The 25,003-nt window shown below is 41.3% G+C and overlaps 1 protein-coding gene across 7 annotated transcripts in view; it reads left to right on the forward strand.

Moving 5' to 3' along the window:
- Positions 1–25,003, forward strand: part of MEIS1 (Meis homeobox 1) — a 138,019-nt gene that overhangs the window by 8,414 nt on the left and 104,602 nt on the right. For all 7 annotated transcript variants that reach the window (XM_045446265.1, XM_045446267.1, XM_045446270.1 and 4 more), the window contains exon 7: positions 21,329–21,440. In XM_045446265.1, the coding sequence (XP_045302221.1) occupies positions 21,329–21,440 (112 nt within the window). The remainder of the gene's footprint in view (positions 1–21,328; positions 21,441–25,003) is intronic.

Raw genomic sequence — 25,003 nt, forward strand, 5'->3', positions numbered from 1 at the left:
TCTGCTTATTTCTTATTTTATTAGGAATAAACCCAAGATAGGTGGTCTAAGAGAGACAGCGAGGGTTTGAAATCTAGCAAATGCTGGCTATTTTCTCCCTGTCTATACGGTTCATTAGCCTGTCTTGTCAGTTTTCCTCGGCCGAACGCTTCTAGACCTCACTGAACATTGCTTTGTGCGGTGCTCGCTGCAAGCTCGCCCATTTTATTGTACTTAGTAGAAAAAATAAGACCAGGCCGAGGTTATAAAAACAGATAAATATGGACGTTTCTCTTCCTCCTTTCCACTCATCCTCCAGCTGGTAGTGCACTGGGCCCTGTGGGTTGGCAGCTTTTGGAAGCGTCAAGGGCACCCCGGGAAACTCCCTCGGTGTGGCCGTGGGGGACCTCGCGCCGCCTTCGCTCTCCACTGCCAGCCTTTGCTTGCTTCGCCCCCTCCTCTCTGGTCCTCCCTGCAGGCCCTTCTTCCGCTGCGTTGCTAAGTGGGGACGACTTTTATTTGGAATTGCTGGGGGGGGGGGGGGGTTCTCTCCCTCTCTCAACCCAGCACCACTGTTTGCTCCCAGTCTCTCCCTCTCCTGTCGCTGCGTCTCTGGATTGGCCCAAAGAAGTTGCAAAAATGCAATGAAAGTGAAAACCTGAGGAGCGGGTGAGATGAAACGGGCTCAGAACAGCTCTCCGTTGCGAATTGCTGCAACCCGAATAGAGATTTGGGTTGCGGGTCTCCTCTGGCCTCTCCATAAATGAGTGAAGGCCCAGAGTCGTTTCTCTTTCTGACTTGGCACGTGAGTTCCGTCTTGTGGGGGGAGAGATCAGCCTGCCTTTGTTAAGCCAAAAGACGGGCGGGCGTGTAGAGTTTTCCTTTGCAAGCTCTGCCATGGTCACTGTTGGCTAGCGGCTATCTTGTAAAGTCCTTGCAGGAGTGTCCGACTCGTGGGTCTTGGTGTCCTCTTGAAGTTTTCTTCTCTCAACATCACCCTCTTAAAATACATTCCCAGCTTGGATTTCTCTTGGTAATCCGCGACAGGGCTGAATTCCTCCTTTCCCCATGAGCAGTGGAGGGCAGGCAGAGCTGAGCTTTAAAAGTGCCAGAGCGCCAGGTCTTTACTATTATTTGGCAAGTTGCAAACTTTCGGCAGTGTAGACGAGTGCACAGTACAGGCGATCTGCTCAATCCCTGCGCGGCCCCGCCGAGGTGGGAACACTGCAGGCAGCTCCCGGCCCGGCCCGGGCCCTGCGGGCTGCCGGGCCTCCCTCCTGGTTCAGCCCGCCAGCCCTCACCCCGGAGCTGTTAAATGCAGATTCCACTGAGGAACCCTCGGGTAGCTGCTGTTGAATAAAAATTGTAATCCAACAAGCCTAACTAGAAAATGGGATTCTAAGAGCTCCGGAGTGCTGGGTACATAAAGCTATTTGAGCAAATTACAAGAATCGCTTAGGGGCATGAATGAAATCAACACTTTAATTGCCTCCAAAATGAAGATTTATACCCCATTTTCTCAACGAATCATTATTTTATTAAAGTCAAAGATAAAGGACCAAAGCTATGGGATTTTTTTTGAGGGGGGCACAAAATTGGTATAACATCATTGCGTTTCCCCCCTACTCCTTCCGTAAACTTTTGCTACACAATTACCTTAATTTGAGATATGCAGACTGGCAGGTGATTGTAGTGGATAAAAATTGACATTTTAGTCTCTTCCCTCACCTAAAAAATGAGAAGCGTGCATCCCACCCCCCACCGCTTACTGGTGGGCTTCGCAGCTTTGGCTGGGCTCGTGATGCTGTTGGCCTATGCGCGCGGGCGAGCTCGCGTGACCCCTCCAGCTCATCTAGGTCTTGGTCCGTGGGCAGCAAACCCAAGTTTGTTCTTCCTAATTGTCCCCTTCCCGGGAGCCAGGAGCGAGTGTGCCTGGGCTCTGTTTGGAGCTGGGAGCGCAGAGCTCAGGGAGCACGGGGGACCTTGCCTCCGACCTGGACTCTGAGTGGAGTCCCCTGTTCTGGGAGGTGGGGAGTCAGAGACCAGGAACTAGGGCCCCCCTGTGGGCGCCAGTTCTCGGGACTGGAGCCTCCTTGACGGTCCCTGGGGGCGCTAGACCCCTAGTGCGATGCCCTGAGGGCCGGGCCCAGAAAGGCCGACCTCCGCCACCTGTCTGCGAATGCGGCCCAGCCAGTTTGAGCCCCCGCAGAGGGTGCGCCCCGGGACGGGATGCTTCAGGTGCAGTGTGAGCGCTGGTCCTCGTTAGCTCATTAACCCCTCTGTCTCTAGGGTCTGCTGGCGGCACGGTTTATTTTATTTTACTTTTATCCTCGGAGGGCGCGGAGGCTGCCACCCGCGCAGGGACCTGGAATCGACGACTTTGATACCAGCCGGTTTCCCGGAGGGCTAAGTCGGCAAATACCCACTTGGCCTTGTAGTGATGCTTTTTTTCTAAATATAAAAATATATATCAGATTAAGACGCCGGTAGAAGCCGTAATCTTGTTGTCCCCCCACCTCTTGTACCCGCCCCCTTCCCCCTCCCAGACGCCGAGGAGTGAGGCTCGAGAGTCACCTCCCGTGGGCGCAGGCCTCCCGGGCGCCCTCTCCCGACGGTCTCGTTCCCCGCTCCGCACGGAAGCTCCCGACGCCCTGAGACTGGGGGCAGCAAGGGGCACCGGGGGCTTCCGGGGCGAGGGCAGGGCTGCGCCCCCGGGAACCAGAGCAGAGAGGAAGACCCGTGCGAGGCGTCGAGGCGAGGGTTGAGTCTGGTCGTCAGTGGAGAAGGATGCGGGCCCTTCGGGAGGCGGGACGCCTGTTTGAGGGATTCAGGGTGGACCTGGGGGCGTCCAGAGGAGTTAGGCGGGAAAGAGCCTGGCCGCCCAGACGCTAGACTTTAGTCTGCGCTCCCAGAAGGAACCGTCGAATGAAGTCTTCCTTCCCAGGGCTGTCTGTGGCTCGCCACTCCTTGAACCTAAGCATTTCCCCACTCCAAGAACCCGAACGGAGAGTGGAGAGAGAGGAGTGAGGAGTCTCCGGGCCCCTAAGGCCGCCTCCCGAAGTTGCCACGCCCGCTTGCAGTGAGAGCGGACTAGCTGGGCCTGTGCTCGGGCGCCAGCCCTGGTTTCCCACATGCAGCGGGAGGCAAAGAAATGGTCCCTTTGGATTACAATTTTTATTCAACAGCAGCTCTCCGGGGGGTCCTCGGCTGAATCTGCATTTAACAGCTCTTGGGCGAGGGCTGGCGGCCTGCACAGGGCGCCCTGTTGCATGTTAATCCAGATTTGTGCCTGACATCTGGGGAGAAGTAATGTGGCTCAAGGAGATGGAACCAGAAAGCCACGCACGCCAGGCAGGTTAAATGCCAAGTGCTGCTAAACTCCCAGGGGAGGAGGATCGGCCTCCGGGGCTGTGCGGTCCAGGTTGGAGAGCGCCAGGCCTCTGGGCCTCCGGGCCTCGGGGACACGGGGCAGCCTTGGGCCAGTGAGCTTTGGTTCCCAAGTGGGCTAGGAAAACGCTGATGGCGGTTGTTTTATTTTAAAAGTCTGGGATGTTGTTTCTAAAGCATCGTTTGAGTTAAAAAAAAAAAAAAATCTTAAAACTGAACTTGGACTTGACTGAAAACGCCCCCTCCCTGCAAAGCGAGGTAGGGATGCAAGGGAGATTTAAGCTTTCTCTTTTTTTTGTGGGGGTGGGGGGGTGGGGGTTATGGTAAGGAGTGGGGATGAGAGGGCAGGGCAAGGGATAGCCTGATGTCTTTGATGAATTGGATCTGCTGCTTTAGAAACAAATAGATGAAGTCATTGGTTATTTACTAATACTAGAAATGTAGGCAATTTGTTTTCATCCAATAAGAAAACTGGCCACAAACGCAAGAGACAGGAAAATGCTTCCTTTGTCAGGTAGTTTGTTTCTAAATGCTTACACATAGACACATCTTATTTAAATTGTAAATACTTCACAGGGTCACAATTAATGCTTTTGTCTTGGAAACTCTCAGTCCACAGGCCTTGGCATTGATGGGGGTCTTACATTCCTCTAACTTTACTTTTTGATTGTTGTTGTGGGTCATGTGTTGTACTCCTAATTCCTTTTTTTTGTTTTTGAAATATGTCAAAGGGAAATTATGGCAAGATTCTCTTTAATGATTAAATAATAAGGTGTTGAGTGCTTGTCACTCCATTGGCTAATTGGAATGTTCATTCTAGGCCCTTTATGGCTTAGTATCCTTTGAATTAAAATTTAGTTGTTTACCAGGTGTGTTTTTATTGTTGCTTTCTGATTGGCTTTTAGAAATTTTAATTCCAGTGTACTTAACATACAGTGTTATATTAGTTTCAGGTGTACAATATAGTGATTCAACAATTTCATACGTTACTCAGTGCTCATCAAGATAAGTGTACTCTTAATCTGATTGGCTTTTAGTGTGTATCTGTGTGTGAATTTCAGAGTAGGGATGTATTGATTCCTAATAGGGGCCCTTAAAAAAACATCTCATGAAAAACAGGTGAAGAGTGTATGCAAATGGACTGAGATCAATTACATTGTTAACTGTCTGTAAGTGTAAACGATAATACTACGAAAGTTATTCCCTGTTCATAGCGCATCTCTCTCTGTCTCTATCTCTTGTCTCTCTGTCTCTCTCTTTCTGTGTCTCTCTCTCAAGTGGGAGTCCCCAGTGCAAGTTCCATGGCTTATGGAAAGCAATGATACTAATGCTACTTTGTACCAAGTAAAGCCATAACAGTAACTAGCGTTCAGTGATTTAACTAGCGCTGCAGCAATGGTCACTCAAAGAGCAATACCTCTTCCACCAGAATGACTCCATTGCTCATGATTTGGAAACATATAGAGCGGTTGTGTGTACTCTTGCTGTCGGTCCTACCTTAGAGACTCTTACTAGAAACCATGGAAAAGCTTACACAGTAGAGGAAGGAAAAAAAAGGATTAACATACGGGCACTGTTCTAAAAAATGTAACAGATATCATGTTATAATTGCCCGACTTTGAAAATAAACAAATTTTAAATCATGTTTTCAAATCCTTGTATGTTTAAATGTTAAAATGTTTGTCAGAGTCCGAAAGATTTAAAACACAGCTGTTACTGGGTGAAGGAAGGAAAATTATGCAGTAAAACTCCATGCTCTTAAAAACAAAGACTATTTGTGGCCCTACAGTGGAAACAGGTTTATTGTCAACCAGATAGGCTAAAGTATTGCCACGAGGCCTACTGTAGTAAAACTAGCATGCCTTCCCTCGCAGGTAGACTGGGAGGAACTGAAGAATGCCTAACGAGTTATATTAAGACACTTGTCAGAAATGAAAATATTGTCAACATGAATTCAAATGAAGTATTTTGGTATCCGTGATGTTATGCTTTCCATTGCAATAACAATATTTTCTTATGAAATATAAATATGTCAAACAAATGTGAAATGCTTAAGTTTTAATAAATGATCATTTAATCATCAGACACAACCCAAGTACGTATACAGAAACTTTTAAAGGACAGTCGGCATACAGCCAAATTCCTATAGAGACTAGCAGGGAAAAGATAAAAAAATGAACACAAAATAAGACTCTGTAAGGAGGGTCTATAATTCAACATTATTTGACTCCACTTCCAGGGAAATAGTTGAATGATAGGAAACTGATACCATTCTCATTCATTTTTGTTACATAGTCTTATGTGTTTGCATTTGTAACATTTTACATGGCCTTTTTTGGATTATGATATCTGTCATACTTGTATCAAAGTATTACTCGAATTTATGTTATAACTGAAACAAAATCTTTTGTCATTGCTCCTAAGTGCAAAAAATTAACTTAATATTTAGAAGCTACATCAAAACTCTGGGAAAGTATTCTTTTACAGATAAAAGAATAAAAGTAGAATACATGTGATGCTGTATCTGACAGTTGTGTAGATGTCAAACTTAAAGGTGTTCAAAATCCAAAGTAAAACAACACTGCTGTAAGTCATGTGGGGATTGGTGTTCTTACTCAGCAGGAACCATCAGCATATAATATCTATTTTAAAAGTTAGAATCTAAAACATAAAATACAATCTTCCAATTTGAATTTTAATAATAATTCCCAAATTATTTGACTTTGGGATCCAGTAAATCTTGGCTATTTTGTTATCTTTAATATTTGTGAATAAACCTTGCATGTATAAAATCAGTTTTGAAAAATTCAAGCAGATGAATGTGTGTATGTAGCGTAAAAACAAAAGACATTCTTACCATATTATTAATTAAAAGTGCCATGATTTCAAGGGTATAGGAATTTAGGAGAGGTTTTTGGAGTCTTAAACGGCCTCTCTAGGAAGTATACCTATCTTGGGCAAATTGCTGGATTTCCCACACTTGCAAATTTGACATTTTAATAAATGGTATAAAGGCTACCATGTGAAATAAGCACGAATATAGTCATTTAAGAATTTGTCACTAGAATCCAATTTCAATCAATTTGATGCATTCATGTGTGCAGAATTAAAGCAATTGGCAACACTTTACTAGATTCTCTCTGAACACTTTTTTTTTTTTCCAAATAGCGTTTCTTAATCTAGGAAATATGTTCTTGTTAAAACAAAATACAAGACTGCAAATCTTTTGAAATTATTTTACATTTCTGGACTCTTCATTAAGAATTCCTAAAATTGACTAAAACATACCATTAAAAGTTTATTCTCTGATGGAAAAAAAGCTTTTCTCTACATTAATTGAATTATACACCTGTCATTTATTGGTATCATGAGTATATACAGTTAAATACAAATTATAGCCTGAACTAAGTCATTAACTGTCTTCAAGATATGCAATAATCATGCCATGACTTTTCCATGACAGATGCCCCACTGTATATGCCCTAAACTAATGGAGGATAAATAAATAGTGAAAATAAATTCTATATTATCTATAATCCTCAAAAGTACATTCCTACAATTGATTCTTCCCTTGGTACTTTTTATGAGTCTGTTTACAATTAATAGGATTTATAATCATGAGGTAAAGAAACTTGAATGTAAAATGTTATGGTTCCTTAAAAAACTTAAATGAAATCATATTTTTCCTCAGAAGGGAAACGCTGTTACTATTAATAAGTTTACTAAGTAATACTCTTAAAATTGCCATAACTTTTTATGAGTTTAACAAGTTAAAGCAACACTTTTGGTCTCACTACTTTTTTTTCATTTTGACGCAATACAAAGTCTTAAATTTTACAATGGATTTAAACATACATTACTTTGACTCACATAGAAGATAGTAGTAAGTAGATAACTAACATTTTGAGTCATATTAGAATTATTCCCGGACAACACATAACTTAGAATTAATTGTTGTTGCTGATGAATTCCCATTTCTCTAGACTTTTCCCTCAGACTCTATGACACAACATGGTAGCATGTTTGTTATTAGTTGTAAATGTCTGGGTTGGTGGTTATTATCTAGCAAAGCAGAGTTGTAGTTCTTTCTTTCTAATCACTTCTTTTTCACTGTTTGGTGAACATCCTAGGCTTGAGATGTGAATCTCCTAGGCTTGAATGCGTTTGCTAGGTCTCATTTCCCTATTACCTACACGTGGGTTTATTTTCCTGTGAAGATGAAAAACATTACTCACTATGGGACAGGCATGAGTCGAGACCAAAGTCATCAAATATTCCCAACCTGTGCTTTACAATTAGGTGAAAAACTGAAAACTGTTATTTTTGTTTGCCTTCCCTAGGGCTCTGAATCCTTGGTATAAAGATTCATATCAGCCCCTTTGCATTCTTCCTCTTAAGGCCTAAATGTTTATTTTCAGTGACTGTATTTGTAACGGATAGTCCATATTTGTTCCCAGGCCTCCAGGATTTGCATTTTATTCTGCATTTGCATTCACATTAGGTCCCACAGAAACTCTTTAAAGTGAAGTGTGTTTATGGCTATTATGAAACTCGACAAAATGAAGTTTGTAATGAAATCGACACAGTCATCAAAAGGACGATGAAGGGAGCAATTTGATGTAAACCCAGAGTTTTCTTATGCCATCCCAACTTGTAAAAGGCTTATCTCTCTTTTTAAAAAAAAAAAAAAATTAGAAGCTGAATGAATAAGAATTTCTTTGACAATAAAATACCTCCTAACGTCTCCATAACTATTTGGATGTGTTCTCGAACATTAACTTAATTTGATAGGCAAGGTATAATTAACCGTGACCTATGGTGTTTTCTGTTATTCAGGGACTATTCCTTAGCAATTTGAAAACTTAATTTCTAACTAAATGGTATACAGTGTCTGACGTTCTAAAGGCCTACTTACATTATTTACAAGGAGTGGACATAGTTTGTATAGCTCTAGGGTTTCAAAGGAAGATTTTTTGAGGGTGGGGACTAAGAATTTTTACAATGTAAAATCCTAGCAAATGAATTAGTGCAGGTGGGATTTTTGGGGATTTTTTTAAGTGTACCCCTCTTTTCTATTCACTGTAATGCTAAAACTTATTCACATGGAAGAAAAAATAAAACCACTGTGTGTCTCATGAGACAAAAACATATACATGACATTTTTTTATTTTTTATTTTTTTTAAGTTTATTTAGTTTTGAGAGAGAGAGAATGAGCTGGGGAGGGGCAGAGAGAGAGGGCAACACAGAATCCAAAGTAGGCTCCAGGCTCTGAGCTGTCAGCACAGAACCTCATGTGGGGTTGAACTCAGGAACTGAGACCATGACCTGAGCCAAAGTCAGATGCTCAACCAACTGAGCCACCCAGGCACCCATTACACATGGCATTTGTCTTTTATTATTATTTTTAATGTTTATTTATTTTTGAGCAAGAGACAGAGTGAGAGCAGGGGAGATTCAGAGAGAGAGGGAGACACAGAATCCGAAGCAGACTCCAGGCTCTGAGCTGTCAGCACAGAGCCCGACACGGGGCTTAAACTCGTGAATTTCGAGATCATGACCTGAGCCGAAGTTGGACGCTTAACTGACTGAGCCACCCAGACACCCCCATACATGCCATTTTAAATCTAGTTATTTTACTGATCATAAAAATCAGTAGTGTAGAAAGAGAATTAAAAGTTGCAGCAAATAGGTAGCTATTAGCTATGATGCTACAATGCTACAATCAGAATAGAAACTTACATGGTAAAATTAAATGGGGTATTTTGGGTTTAGTTGGAACATTGATTTGAATGGGGTATTTTGGGTCTAGTTGGAACATTGACTTGTGCTTCAGAATATTTTAGCGTAAGAACTTTGTGATAATTGCCCATTGGACATGACTTTTATTTGAAATTGTTCATAAGAAACCCAGTCTCATGAGTAGCCACCCTGCCTTTCACTCTTGAACAGTTCAGATAAATGTATTATTTATTTATAGTCTATTGTATATATTATTTATGGGAAATATGCTATAACTGCACAGAGCATATGGAATTTGTCTTTCAGAGATAGAGGTGGTATCTCTGCCCAAAGTGGCCTAACCCTAAGTAGATAATCAGGTTACCCCCCGGTGTACAGATAACTGTCATCTCTTAGAGAGTCATTACGTGTTTTTGTGTCATAATTCCAGATGCAAATGCATTTTCCCATTTTCATTTTTTCATAGTTTTCTTGGTGCTAGCTTCTGCCAAAGAGAATCAGGAATTCTACGTTTTGAGTTGGTCTTGGTGATAAATTGAGGCCAGAAAAGATACTGAGTAACAGAACATTAACCCCTTCATTTCTTTCCATGCACTTCTTTGTCCCTTGATGTGTTTATAACTTTCTGAAGAATATTGCCCATGAAATTTTCACACTAGTTGTGTATTTTGTGGCTTGGCCTATTGCTTCACTGCATTTGGGGATTTTATATCCTGTGTTCAATAACAAAACCACCAGGAGAAATATCAGACTCATTGCATCCCACACTTTCTTGTGCAAAATAATAGAGACATCTAGACTGTGCTTTTTCTCTGCATATCAAGTGTATTGTTGGTGTTCAAGTATTTTTTATTCTAATAATTATTCAAAGCCAGTAACAATCTGCATTTGAGTGAGTATAAACATTTTTATTCCGGAATTTGGAATTTGCAGCAACTCAATTTTATTTTCCAAATTACCCTGCCATTTCAATTAGGTACATTGTTCTTCACTCCTCTGTTTCGACATTCTAAAGGTTGGCTTGCCACCCTAATAGTGAGTTGTTTGAGTGTTTAATATTTATCGAGGGCATGTAAAGAACATGCCAATAGAAAAAGAGGAGAATAAAACATTAACAAATCAATTATGGGGCTTTTCTTCACTTGTAGTATACTTCTAATACTCCACATACTCTGTAACTGCTAAAATAGTATGTATGAATAGCCTCCAAGAACAATAGCTTTGCATATGGCTGAAGAATGGCATTTTGATGAACTGGAATCTCTTAAAAAGTGCACCAGCGATAAAATTCAGACTCCTGCTTCTTGCATTCACAGCTGCCTTGGTTGATATCTCTGTTAAGAGACTGAAATATAGAGAAGTTGGCCATTCTGAAAATCGGAAATGTAAATTAAATCTCAAAATGCCTTGATAAAGGCCTTTCTCATGATTTTACCAAAGATAAATAATGAAGGAAGGGGAGAGAGAGAGCGTAAGGATTCAAAAATCCTTGAAGAATGACTTTGAAAATATAGTTTGGTTGAGAATATCAAAAGCTGGAAGTGTGTCTAAAAAAACCACAGAGAAGTTAGTGAACAGCTAATTGTTAGTGGAAATCAGTGGTAAATGTAATTTTCCATGATTCTCTTGTTCAAAGTGTAATGCTATAAGGTAGTAGGAAAAAAACAAGAGTACATCTTGGCTGACTTTTTTTTTTTTTCTTCTAGCATCAAAACTGTGGATTTTCTGATTTGAGAGTTTAGGAGTAGAAAAGAAGAGATTTCAGAAACACTTGAGAAAGAACAATTAAGTGTGCTGATTGTAACTTCGTTACACAACCTTTCAGGCTGGGAGTGTTTCAATAAAATAGACATAATTTAGAGTTGGAGCACTGGCATTTGATTCTAGGCTCTGCTGTGAGAGGATAAGGCACTGCTCTCCCATGAGCCTCAGTTTCATCATCTGTAACATGGGGACAAAGAACCCACGATATTGAGTTACTGTGAAAACTGAATAGTGGAGAGCGTTTAAAATAGCAAAACGTAAATAAACAGACTATTAAATAATGTTTATCCCCTTGTATTCTGCCCAACCTCCAACAGCTTCAGCTTGATTTGGGGAGGGAAGATAGTGGTTGTTAATGAGGTGTTATTTTATAGACCATTTTATAATCATCGGGTTTCAGAAAAATATCTTTTTAATTCTTGTTAGAAGGGGACACTCTTATTCTGATTTTATCATTGTGTAAAAAGAGCCTGGGCACTCAGATGTGTTGCTGAGATAGTGCGGTGAATCACTGCAGATTCGCTTTCACATTCAACTTCAAGTAACAGTCACATGCAGATCTGGTGCTAAGTACTTTTCTCCACATTTCTGAGTGCAAATGCTTCATGGCTAGGGGCCAGTTGCTTACTAGGTCTTACTATCTACTTGTGCTAAGGATACAATGTTTTCTGCATTATCAGGATGTTCTTTTTGCTAGGATGGTTGCCTAGAAAATTTTTGGTTTGAAGTTGTTTTATATAAGACGCTTGAATTTATTTTATCTTAATTTGTTTGCAGAACAAGGAGCATTGAATAACTGAGTTAAAATGTAAAATAAAACATTGGGAGGCAAGCAATCTTATAAAAGGGATTTTATAACATCAGGTATACTGGCATAAAATTTATAGTTTCTTCTGTCACTCCTAAATAGAGATGATAGAAAATAATCTAAATTTCAGCTGAAAGCTTTCAGAAGATAAATAGGGAGTATACTTTGTAATATTTACATACAAATATTTGGAGATACAGTGGTGCCAGTTGGGTTAGAGTGTTTGTTTGTTTGTTTGTTTGTTTAGGTATTTAAATTCTAAATTACAGTTTACAGGTATGATTTCAGGAGAAGTACACAGAATAATTAAAATCATTTAATATAAGGGTTTACTTTTATTAATTGCATGCCAGCCAAAATACAATGGCACAGGAAAAGGAAAGATTATTGAAATATTAATAAGTATTTTTACTAAGATTTCTAGTGTAATAAGGCTTTATTGTCTCTTCCATTCACGCCATTTTTCTCTGCAACAAACTGCTTAGTAGAATTTGAACGTTCAGTGCACCCAAATAATTTCTAAATTACTCATCTGCTTTCCAGTTTTGAGATTTTGGTAAAACTTCTCGTGATCCCTTGTTGGCAGTTTCCCTTTGGTTGTAATTATTCTTTTCCCATGTAGTTTTTAAAAAATGTTTATTTATTTTTTGAGAGAGAGAGCTCGAGAGCAAGCCAGGGAGGGGCAAAGACAGTGAGGGAGACAGAGTCCCAAGCAGGCTCTGAACTGTCAGCACAGAGCCCGATGTGGGGCTCGAACTCACAAACTGTGAGATCACGACCTGAGCTGAAACCAAGAGTCAGACGCTTAACCGACTGAGCCACCCAGGCGCCCCTTCCCATGTAATTTTACCTGCCCCATGTAAGAATCTATATTGTCTTCCGAGCCCACAGTGGGATCACTGTGAAGTGGTGCTAGCCTTGGTCCTTGATGTAGAAAAATTGGGCAAAAGGTATGTGTGGATTTCTTGAGGAAAGTTTTTGGAATATTTTGCGTGGTGTTTTACATCTGCAGACTTTTTCCTCAGCCTTGTCGATTCATTTTTAATGTCGTGGATGAATTAATTCAACTCTGCAGATTAGTAACGACCTGAGAATGTCAGAGTTGAGTCCTAAAAGCTTTCAGGCTTCTTAAGTAAAATCTTAAGGAGTACCAGGAAAGTGATCCATCGTGCTGGGCCTGGCCTCCTAAGACCACTGCTGTGACACCTGCCATAGCAGCCTATCCTAGAGCCTGGGGAGGAGAGTGAGGCACAGACATTGGCAGGAGAGCAGGCAAAATATTTAAGGGCTCGTAGATTCTAAGGATGCATCTGGCTGCCAAACTGCTTTCAATTTCATTACAACATGATTAAAAACATTACAGTTAGTTTATTTCCACATCCTTTTGCCTTCTTCCTCATGCACACGGTGCGTGTATGTTGCTGTGTGTCCGTGAGTGTGCACTTGTGCGTCTCCCTGTGTCTGAACCTGAGGCTTCGGGGATTCCTGGAGCTCATACAGCCGCCTGATACAAAACTTTTCATTTAAAGATGAAATTACTCCTTGGAGAATTTTCACCAAAGGCAAAAAAGCACAAAAATTCTTCTCCTCCTCTCTACATGCCTCATTACACAGAGATAGAGGATTCAATGTTTGAAAAATTATCATTTTTGTAGGTTTTATTTGTGGTACGTGAGAACTGGGAAATCTGGAACTCAATTTAACAGATGCTGTCTCTGCTTCCACAAACTACCCACGACTACTATTGTACAATCATATATATATATATATATATATATATATATATATATATATATATAAAGCAATACATCAGAATTGCCAAGTTTTAAGGTTTTAGAAATTTACCTTATTTGATGCTGAAGTAGACACCCTTATGCCATGTGTACTGGCTGGCTCCAACATGGTGAGCACCATAACCAAGGGAAAATTGGAGGATCATCAAGGTGTGTTTCTAGATGAAAGTTCACAGTGGCAACTATGGTGGGGCTGGAAGAGGAAGGGTGGCATCTTGGGGTGAGCTGCAGATTCTGAGTGGGGATGCTGGATTTCCATCGTCTCACCCCTAATTTACCATCTGCCCTGAGTCACCAAAATTACCTGCCGAGCGTCTGTTAGGTGAGGTAACAAGCACATTTTATCGCGGCATTAAAAAGGGGCTCCACAGGAACCCTGGCAGGCCTACAGACTTGGCAGAGGAGAAGGAGTGGGGGCGGGGACAGGGAAGGAAATGAGAAAAAGGAGGGCTGCTGAAGGAAGAAGTGTGTCAGGAAGATAACTTTGTGGGGAATGGGCCTCCCTGCAGACGGTGTGGGCCACCCTGAGGGACACCTCAGGCCACCACCAGTCTTCACCCAGAACAATACTTGCCTCCCCGACTTTATCATCGTTCAGCAGGATGGAATGTGGACTTAGAGAAGATTCCACTTTCAGGCGATTCTCCGGCACAGTTTACCATGGTCCCTGAATCCGCAGCCTGTGGGCACACTCGGCTATTAATCTGTGAGCTTCTGATATTTAAAAATATCTAAAAGCTTAAAGGGTAAGAGGACAGTTTCACTGTGTTAAAAACAAAACATACTGCCCAGACTTGTCACGGTTAAATGAATTTGCTTAATGATTTCCAGGGATTTTTTTGGAAATCTGTGTAAAGGATTTTATACTTTTTTTCCGAATGACCTGAATTTGAAGTTGGATGGACATACCCTCAAGGGAGTATCCTTTGAGAAGAACTGGGTTTATCTAGGGCTTTAGCAAAGTGTAGGTGCTATTTGGTGGTTGAATGAGTTGAAGTTCATACTGTATGTTTGGGTTATCAAGCAGATGCAAATGGGACCCACCAAGATTTTTAAATAAGGGCTTTAGCCTATCAGATTTTAAATAACTCAAAAATAAAGAAATCTCAGGATTTCCGAGTTCTCAACTTCAAGTACACATTGGTAAACATTTATCCCTTTTTATTTTTTTTCATGTTTATTTTTTTGGTTTTTTTGAAGGGGGAGGGGCAGAGAAAGAGGGAGAGAGAGGGAATCCAGCACTGTCAGCACAGAGCCTGACATGGGGCTCGATCTCAGGGACCATGAGAAAGCTGAGCCAAAATCAAGAGTCAGACGCTTAACCAACTGAGCCATCCAGGCACCTTTTACAGCGGTACCTGGACCCCTTCTCTCCCCATCTCTCTGTGTATGGATGTCTCTGGTCTCCTCCTCTGTCTCTGGTTCCTCCAATGGCATCATTGATTGGGAGAGGTATAAGGCATCATATCTGCTGAAGTTCTCTGCCTTGAAACTTCCTGAGAGACACTGTTTAGACAGAAGTGAAAAGTCTAGGGGAGGGGACTAATTTGATGTGACCCCCCAGGCAATGTGTGATGGTGGTGGTCAGTGACCCCTCCTGCCATGGCTCAAGGACAAGTGTAGATCTTTGAGTGTGAGTGTTGGTATGGACCATGAAGGTGTGGGAACGTGAGCACGCATACACAGGAGCATCATGCACACTGGTGCCTTCCCCACTTGGACTGGTGACTCCCCTGGTCTGGAGGGACTGAATTGCTCACTTTTGGAGATGAGCCAGCTCTTTCAGGCCACTAGAGATCATTTGCTAAAGAGACCCTGGTGGTTTGAAAAAGTAAATGTACTTCCCAAAGAGAAAGCCGCCTGTGGATTGGTGCAGACCAACTTCACATTTTGAATCCTGTGATTATTTCTTCAATTTCTACATAGCTGCTAGCTGACCTCTTCAGAGTCAAGATCGCTAGACTTTCATTTATCTACCTTTTTTGAATGGCACTGGTAAGGTAGAAATTTTGAAAACCAAAACCCCACTGTTTTTTTTTTTTTTTTTTTGGTCTGATAAAGAAATGATTCTGACATCATACTGATGTGATAAACGAACAAGTGAGAAGATATGTCAAAGTGCTTTGTATACTGTAAAGTGATTTATAAATATTAGGCATCAAATTAAACTTGATAGGGTGGGGAGGAGCAACCCACCTGTAAAATCATGTTATTTGGAGGTGAAAATAAGATCAGTGTGCATTCCCGGAGCACACACCAGCTGGGAGATAGCCCAAGGCATATCGAACTATACACTAAGTCAGCTCAGGTTAACTATTCTCTCCAGAAGGTCTATAAACTGAATACACCTGTATGCAGATATTTCAGGTTTAACTAGGTCAATCTATGTTGTTACATTAAAATTTTTAGTAGCTATCATTTATTGAGTGCTTGCTGCATGCCTGGAAATATACATATGTTATGCTTATAGATGATTATTCTTTAATTGAAGTGGATTGACAATGGAGTGTTTTTCCAATGTATGGATTAAGATATTAAGAGTTAGGGAGGTCGTGATTTGTCTAAGACCATGTAATTGGTGCAGCCAGATTTCAAACTGGGATATGGCTACCTTCAAATTTCCTTTATTTTGACTGTGTTCTACTGTCACTGAGTATTAACATAAATTTTTTTTTATGGTGGTGTGTGTTTGTGTGAATGCAAGTGTGTGAGATGTTTATAAATTGCACAAATATTTTTCAGATATTTTATGATCTTTCAGATAGGACATCACAGTATCAGATGACAATTTAACACAGGGATCCTCTCTATGTATAATCACTTAAGCTATTCATTTGTTCACATAGGAACATGTTTGTGTTTAATGTGTTACACTTTCCTGGGATGGAGGGTATAAGGATGAATAAGCTATAGAGTAGGATTTCAAAACACTCATAGTATAGAATTCTACAGGTCATCACAAAACAGTACAAGGTTTGACATGACAGAGGTGTGCATGAGGTGCTCTATATGCTCAGGGGAGAGCAGCCTCACTCATCCTGGGGGAAGTTTGTGTGTGTGGTGTGTGTGTGTGTGTGTGTGTGTGTGTGTGTGTGTGTGTGTATCAGGGAAGGCTTTCTGGGGGAGGTAGTATCTGATCTGTAACTTAATTAGCAAGTAGGAGGTAATTAGGGGCTGGAGCCAGGCAGGAAGGAAGGATGAGGATTGGCCTAGAAGGACAAACAGAACATATCTGCCAGAAATCACATGCTTGAGCACAAGGAATAGGTTGAGGAATGGTCCTCAGTGGGTGGACTATGAGGGCTTACTATATGAGGCTAAGGATCCGAGACTGTGGTGTTCTGTAGGCAGTAGGGGGCCGTTCATTCATTCAACAAATATGTCCCCAAGTGTTGTGCACTGAGCTTGATAGACAGGATGCAATGGCGAGCAAAACTGACCAGTTCCTATCCATATGGAGTTTATATTCTAGTGGAATCAAACTCTTAAATCTGGGAAGTGATTTGACAGAACTCTTTGAAGCTGGGAGGGCCTTAACAAGACCAGCAATCACTAAGGTGAAAAATGAGAGATTTATTTGTGAACTATTTAGGGGTAAAAGTGAACAAGATATGAGGACTGATTGTACGGGAGGTAGAGAGGGGGGAGCAGAGGAGAGAGGTGTCATGGATGGTTCTCAGGTTTATACCATGGATGCATGGGGTTATACCTACTAGGATCAATAAAAGAAGAATGTGTAGGGTGTTGATGGGGAGATGAAGAGTTTAGCACTGGACTTGTTGAGTGAGGCGAACATCCTTTCATGGAGATGGTTTAGCAGGTAGTTGGGCATACAAGTCTAAAGACCAAAGAAGAGATCCAGAGACACAAATCTCATGGCATATGGGTGATAACGCAGATCACAGTAGTGAAAGGAACTGTTTAAGGAAAACATGGAAAGTGATGTGAGGAATGGAAGTATGTCCAAAATTAAGGCATAGATGGAAAAAGAATGGAAAAGATGGAGAGAGGAAAAATTATCCCTGGATGGCTTTACTCAGGAGGAAGGATCGTTTGGGAAGTTGCAGCTCATCTGTTAGGATATTGGTAGAACAGTAAATAATGAATGATTCAGTTTATTTCCCTAAGCCTTGACCAAGTGCTGAGCACACACCATACATTATGCTGAGCTGAGAAAGAACAAGGTAGGGAAGATCCAGATATTATCTGTGCCCTAGAGGAGCCTGTGGTCAAGGAGGTCATTACCTCTGTTTGACCACAAAACACCTGTATAATTACCTCATAAATTAAAAAATGGCACTTGATGAACCTTCCTTATTATCATTTAAAAACCCCTTACTTTCAAGCATTCTTGAGAAATGATAGAAGGCATGGGAGTGTTCAAACTGTTGCAGAGAGAAAACATCTCTGGGGAGAATCAAAGTGACTGCCCAGTGACTGCCTCCATTTATGACAAAAGAAATAATGTCTGAAGGACCATTGGCTCTCAATGTCGGGTTAAAGTGTTGACTCCATGATCTTGAAGGTCTTTCCAGCCCTGACTTTTCCATCTGGCCCTGTGAATGTCTCCTAGAGCACTGGTTCTCAGACTTTGAAAGAATCACATACCCCTTTGACAATCTGATGAAAAGTTATGGACACTCTCCCCAGGGGTAAAAATGCAAGTATGTCCATAAACAAAATTATTGTTAAAACAAAACACCCCCGACCCCCAAAGTCTTTAGGAGATCTCTGGACTTCGAGTTAGGACCTCTCGTCTTAATGGATTTCCAATAGGAGAGAACATACGCATCGCTTGCTCTAAAATTATATACATTGAAGAAAAAAGCCTCCTTGGGACTTAATTTAGAACCATGACTCTGGTTTGCTATACATCTAATGCAATACATCATTGATTTTATTCTGTCAGTCTTACTTTACAAGTGGCCCCAAGCAACTCACAACTTCACAGATATATGTGCATAATTGTATGCACATATTTTATTTTAAAAATAATAATGATGCTGTTTGGTGTAACCACGTAGAGTCACAGAGATTCGTTATCGTAACTGAGTTTCTCGGGTAAATGGATTTTGGGGGAGTTTTTTCTGATTAGAGCTGTCTTACATATTTATGCCAGAGAGTTCATGAGCTATTTCTGATACTTAGACTTTAATCATGCTTAATGAACTGAACTAAACATAATTCTTGTTCTGTTTTGGTAACCTTGTGGATTTCTCCTAATGCTCAGTTTTGTGTGACTCCACCATTCTTGAAATGCTAATACCCAAAATGCTAATTCAAGAGAGGACCACAAAAGTTAGATTTCATTTCAGAGAAGTGCACTCAGTGTTCACAGGCCTTTCTGGAAGAGGTGGAAAATATTGGCTCCTACCTTTGGTGAACACACAAATTTAAACATATAGGTTGCACGAAATTTGGATAAACCGAGGTGGAATCCAACATTTCTTGCATGAATGCCTGTATAATGTGGCGATAGCTGTGAGAAAAGAGGAGCCCGGCATCTAAGACCCAACACAATGAAAATGCAATGAATCGGAATGGCTCACAGATCATAGCGGAATCAGAATTTCCAGCAAGGAAAATCTTTTCATGGTGAATTAAGTGGTGGATGAAGAAAAATGGTGATGAAAAAAGGTAGGCACAGATCACAAACACTGGGCTCAGGGCTCACTGCTGAAGATTTAAGAACCTTAGCTAAAGCTATGCAGAATAGAATGTGGAAAATTGAATTTACTAAACAATTAAGCATTGAATTAATCTACATCCTGCACAGTAGAAAAGTGGGGGAGGGAGCCGAGCAGAGCTGAATAAATCAGTGGAGCTCATTAAAAGATAGTGAATATATCAGGTCTGTTGTAGCATAAAGGAGGACAGTTTCCTGTGTAACATGGAATAATTCTTGGGTTCTAAGTCACCTTTCTGGAATCCTAGTCTTAATCAGATTAACAAACATGCTTCTGATGAGGTTATTCTGTTGCTCTGTATTTTAGCTTGTTATCGGTGGCTTTTCTATTAATTACGAGTCAGATCACCAGTCAACAATAGTAGTGAGGGACAACATAAATAAAATGAGAGAGCCCAGGAGATGTCACTCGCAGGATCTCATGCATCCTGAAACTCCCACGGGTTCCTGCAGCCTCCCACATGCCTTGCCGGTCTTTTGTTCAATTACAGTTAATGCAATAGTTTGCCATTTTCTCCTTCTAATTATATTTTCAAGTGGGATTTGTAGCACATAGAAAAACATCCTTTTACATGTCGAGGCACCGGGGTTTTGTGCCTGGCATTGTCTGTCCCCTGGGTGCTGTACCATTCTTTCTGCAGAGCTCTGAATAAACAAGTCCCCCTTTTAGAGCTGCAGTTGTACAAACTGAAAATTTATGCATTAACTGTTTGCATTCTGAGCGTGCGTTCCAGATTACGTCTTCCAGCATGCATCTTCTGGCACGCTGCAGAATATGTGTTTGTCCAAGGCACTTCTTTCACAGCACGCCTATCTTCCAGTCACTGAATCAGCAGATCAATTAGCACTGTTTTTGAGAATATGCATAATGGGCGAGTCAAACGCACGAGTGGTGAATCTCTCTGTGACTTTATTTAATCTGGGGGGCTGCGTTAACCTTCCGGCCAAGGGTATAGAGTAGGTGGTGGGCAAGCATCCTTTTCAGGAACAGGGACTCTTCCTTTCATTCTTATACAGTGTGCCTCTTAGATGGATCTCTCCTTTTCTCTCCATGGGTGTCAGAAACATTTTGATCTCCTCAGCCTTTCTTATCTTCTCTGGGACATGAAAATACTTTTCAAGACGTAAGCAAAGGGCACTCTGATTTTGCGAGGCATATTTAAAGCGTTGGGAGGGTCAGTAAACTTTACCACCACCCAGTCATGAACCATGACATCCTGTGACTGAAATGATGTAGACATATTTTATACACAAGATCATCCTGCCTCTCCACTAATAATCTTGAAGACAAATATCACTTCCCAGCCAAGAACCAGCTTTCTTTTCTGCATTATTCCTACTGTGCAGGATGACCAGTGACTCATAAGGCTGTTTTTGAAAGCTAGCACTAAAAGCTAATTAAAATCTTTTCTGGTGATAAAGGGAGATTTGGGAGAAGTGTTGCCATGATTGTTTTCCCCAAGAATTTAATTTACTGCCAATTTTTCCTATCTGAACGTTACTTTCAAATGCACCCAGTGATAAGAAGCAACATCTGTTTTCCGTTCAATAGTACAAGAAGGCTCGGCATGGGGCTGAGTGTACACAGTCCGTGTGAATCTATTGTTATTCTCATTTCTTTTTTGTCCCCGTGCCTGGTCCATTTGCCGTGTACCATCCGGCAAACAGCTGACACATACTAGCTATTATGGACCCCGGCCTAATTGTAAGGTCTTAAAAGCTCTGCCATGTTTGGCTTCTAGGATGAATCAGGGGCCTCTATAAACCGCAGTGGTATAGACCACCGCTCTTATTTTGCATGTTCAGAGTAGTAGCAGACTGTTGTGCCAGAGGGTTTGTTGACGCTAAAAATATAGTCAGAATCAAGTGGCATCATTTCTCCTCCCCCCTCCCCCCTTCTTTGCCTGGAATGTTTTTGTTTTCCTTGGTAATAAAACATACAGTTACTTACAGAATAACTATCTGTAGATATTATTTTAGCTAGAAGCAGAAAGTGGCAGATTTTAAATGTGCCAGTGCAGCTCCGGGCTGGCACCGTTTGTGAAGGGGAACGGGAAAGGTGACATGGCTGTCCGTCCTGGCCTTCCATTGCATTGTCATTGTCCCACGGGAGCCCCCGGACCGGTGTTAACAGACCACTCTATTTGGATTTCTGATTTGTGCCCCCACAGCCCTCTTGGAACAGAGATCACGATGACACGGCATCCACTCGTTCAGGAGGAACCCCGGGCCCTTCCAGCGGTGGTCACACATCACACAGTGGGGATAACAGCAGTGAGCAAGGTAGGAGAGGTGATCTCACTCTCTTTTGCTACTTGTTTCATTTTTAAGGGCTGAAAAACCAGAAATGTCTAGTTAGTGACTATTTATACAGGTTTTCTAGAACATAAACCCCTTACAGTATGAGAATCAGCTTAGCTTACCCTCCGGACCCTTTCTTCTTCTGTGCCATTCTAGCTGCCTAACTGTCTGTCATCTGGCCACCTTCATAAAACAGGGCCAGCGAGTTGACTGAGGGCAAGATTAGAGTAGATTAGAAGTTCGAATGTGCGTGAACAGTATGCCACTAATGCCCTGCTCTACAAGTAAGAAAAGTATTATGATTACTTGCCCTTTGAGGCTTTTCAAGAGATCGTGAAGAGACACCTTCCAAGATTCCAAGTTAACGATGTCTTCAGATGCTTAGAAGGCAGTGGGCCTTTTAGGGACTCACATTGGGCTTTCCCTCTCCACTGGGCTGAAGCCATTTTGCTGGATTTACTTATCCGAATCTCTTAAGTGCTTGGCTTCATTGCAAACTGACTACAGGGAATTAGGAAGAAATGAAAAGAAACCATCAATTTAGCTTGTATTGTTCCTTGAATGCACATACCTGTGTGTGTACTTGGGTGTCCATGGATGTGCACGTCTGACTGTGGCTAGTAGGAAATAAAGTTTAAACATAAAGTTAATCTTCAGCAAAAAGGTGACTGAGTGTTCAGATGTCTTTCTTGTACTGCCTTTGGTGAGATTGACTGCAGTGGAATTTTGTGTTCAATCAGTGCAACCAAAGCTTTAAAGAGTATTCTCCATCTGATTATAAAAAGACGGCTTTATTGAAGTTGACTCTGAGTCCACAGTAGAGGTGCCTACCTTAAAATCTGGTTTGATGATCATGTTTCATTGGAGTGCCATTAGACAACAAAAGAATTTTGTTTTCTTACGTAATTGGACCGTACCAATTAGAACTGCAAAGTCTAAAATGAATTTGACATAATTCATTTGGAAACAACACCAAGAAAGTTCTTTTTTTTAAGGCACGTGTATGTTCTTTGGACTGGGAATAACTTCTACACATAGAATTTGAAGCGTTTGAAATACTTTATTGTTCAAAGAAAAATTGCTGACTTCACCATTTTACTATAAGACTAGTAAAAAGCGGAGCCGGAATAGTAAACTAGTTCAGAGCTGAGGCTGAAACAGGTAACCTCTGACCTCTGACTTTTACTGGAAGATGATATGCAGCATAAATCCATGGGGCCTTTTTTATTTCAAGTGTGTGTATGTACATGTTATGTGTCGCTGCTCACAGCGCTATAGTTAAGGGATGGCGGCACCTTCAACAGAAAGCCCTATTTTCAACTCAGACCATGAGTTTCAAGAAAGGTGACGATGGAATATAAATACTTTTTTCCTGTATTCCAAACTTGCTACGTGGGGTTGTAGCCTCTTGTTTTGTTTGTTTGTTTCGTTTTCTTTTTCATTTCTTGCTTTTTAAAACACACACACACACACACACACACACATATATCATCTAGGAAGAGGCAGGTAGCATAACTGTTGCTTTGAAGGCTTGCCAACTGCTGAAATGTACTTGAATTTAAAATGGTAGCATATATGTTTTCTTAAACATAATCTGATAAAAGGATTTTGAGAGGGCAAAGGCCCCAGCCCCGTTCTTCCCCTCTGACATGTCACAACAGGGAATTAGGAATTGTGCATGTTTCTTTTTCCTTCAGCAGGTGTTCTCCAAAGGCCAATTTAATAAGGAGTTTGATTGTAACCAGGAGACATCTCTCTTTCACATTACCTGAGTTGGCTACTTATGTCGTTTCTCTTGATATTTTTTCACAGAAGTTCACCGCCTAATCTGTTTTTTTAAGAATTTTCATGGAAATGATCTCATTTGAATGAGCTCAGTTGAACCTTTCTAAAACAATCCTGGCCCCATTTGACAGATGAGGAAAATAAGGGACGGAGGTAGTGAGCGATTTGTGGAGGTCCAGGTGCAGCGTCAGACCTAAACTTTCAGTCTCCTGATTATTTGTCTGAGATTCTTCTCATCATGCCCTCTTTCCTGGCTCTTCACCAAAGAACTAAAGACAATGACTCCGGCGGTGAGGTGATAGAAGCTTTCTGTGCAGACTTGTCCCCCACCCAGCGGTTTGATCATTGTGGGTGCGGGAGCCCCTCCTTTCATCTCACCTGCCCTTCTCTGTGGCTTCTGGGGGGCGGGTGGTGTCCTTCATTCAGCCCTTGCTAAATGCCGAATGAGGCCCGCAAGTGTCGCCACAACAACTTCTGTGCATTTCCATGCCAACCGCAACCCTTCTAAACCTTTATGCATCTCTGAGACCTGTGAAGCTGGGTCTTTGTGCAGCCTTCGGATTAACTGCGCACAGTGGCTCTTCCATGTTTTTCCCGCCTGCCTTTTCTGGCAGCCATGGATGTGTGAGCTGTGCCAGCATTTGGCCCGTAGTGCATGTCCTAAATAGTTATTTACACAGTTTGAGTCCATTTTAGTCAACTGGGTAAATAACAGCCCTCTTCAAAAGATTTATAAATCCATAAATATGTCTTTATACATACCCAATAGACAGAAATAACTCAATCTGTCAAGAACATATCCAAAGAGGTGTTTCCCCCACAGACAAGAGTAATACATATTTTAAAACTTTGTCTACTGTATTATTTGTACTGTTTCTTTTTCCTCATTCCTTTTCATTTTTCACCACTTCATTATGGCACCTGTGGCACAAAAAAAAGAAATCCCTGGGCTCTGGTCCTCTGCTAAATAACCTTATCTGTGCGCAAAGTAGGCATATAATAGGCCATATCTCAACCGAGTCCTGTTCTTTTGGACTTTCAAAGTAAACAGAATAAAATAAGTCATTCAGGGAATTTGTAATGTTCTGACAGATTGCAAAATACAGTGACAATTCCTAGTTAGCCTTCCAGCCAGTTGGGGATTTTGAGTGCCTGATGATTTGCCAAATTAGCGGCTGTTGTGATTGATAGAATAGTTTCAATCCAAATTTTTACCTAAGCATAAAAAAATAAAACAGAAAATCCAATCCTGGGCACTCTAAAAAGAGTGTATGTGAGATACATAATTAAGAAATTACTAAACATTCTTCTTCTTCAGGGATTTGATGTTTGTTCATGATTTACATAATACATCTTTCCCCCAACTCAAATTGTTTACGATGGTAACTTTTCCTATGGTATCTACTTTCATTTGATATTAGCACTTGTGGCCATTTGTAGGAAATTGATTCTTTCATAGAAAAACTCCTTTAAGTTGGCATTTAGAAGGCCAGCCTAACATCTGTATTTGGTTGCAGGTTCTGCCGCTGTTGCTATGACATTGATTTTGTGTACTCTTTAACTTCCTCAAAGCACTTCCAAAGATATGAGATTGAATTCTGATTTTATCCTTGTCTATTATTTGCCCTCTTCCCACTTCAGAAGAGAAAAAAGTAAAGCTCAGAAATATTGAAGTAACTGTCAGAGTCAGCTCCAGGATCCGGTCTCTTGCCTTTGCTTTTGTTAACTACTTTAGGATGGGGTGTCTTCACGACCCCAAG

The sequence above is a fragment of the Leopardus geoffroyi genome, chromosome A3 (genome assembly GCF_018350155.1).
Source record: "Leopardus geoffroyi isolate Oge1 chromosome A3, O.geoffroyi_Oge1_pat1.0, whole genome shotgun sequence".
NCBI lineage: Eukaryota > Metazoa > Chordata > Mammalia > Carnivora > Felidae > Leopardus > Leopardus geoffroyi.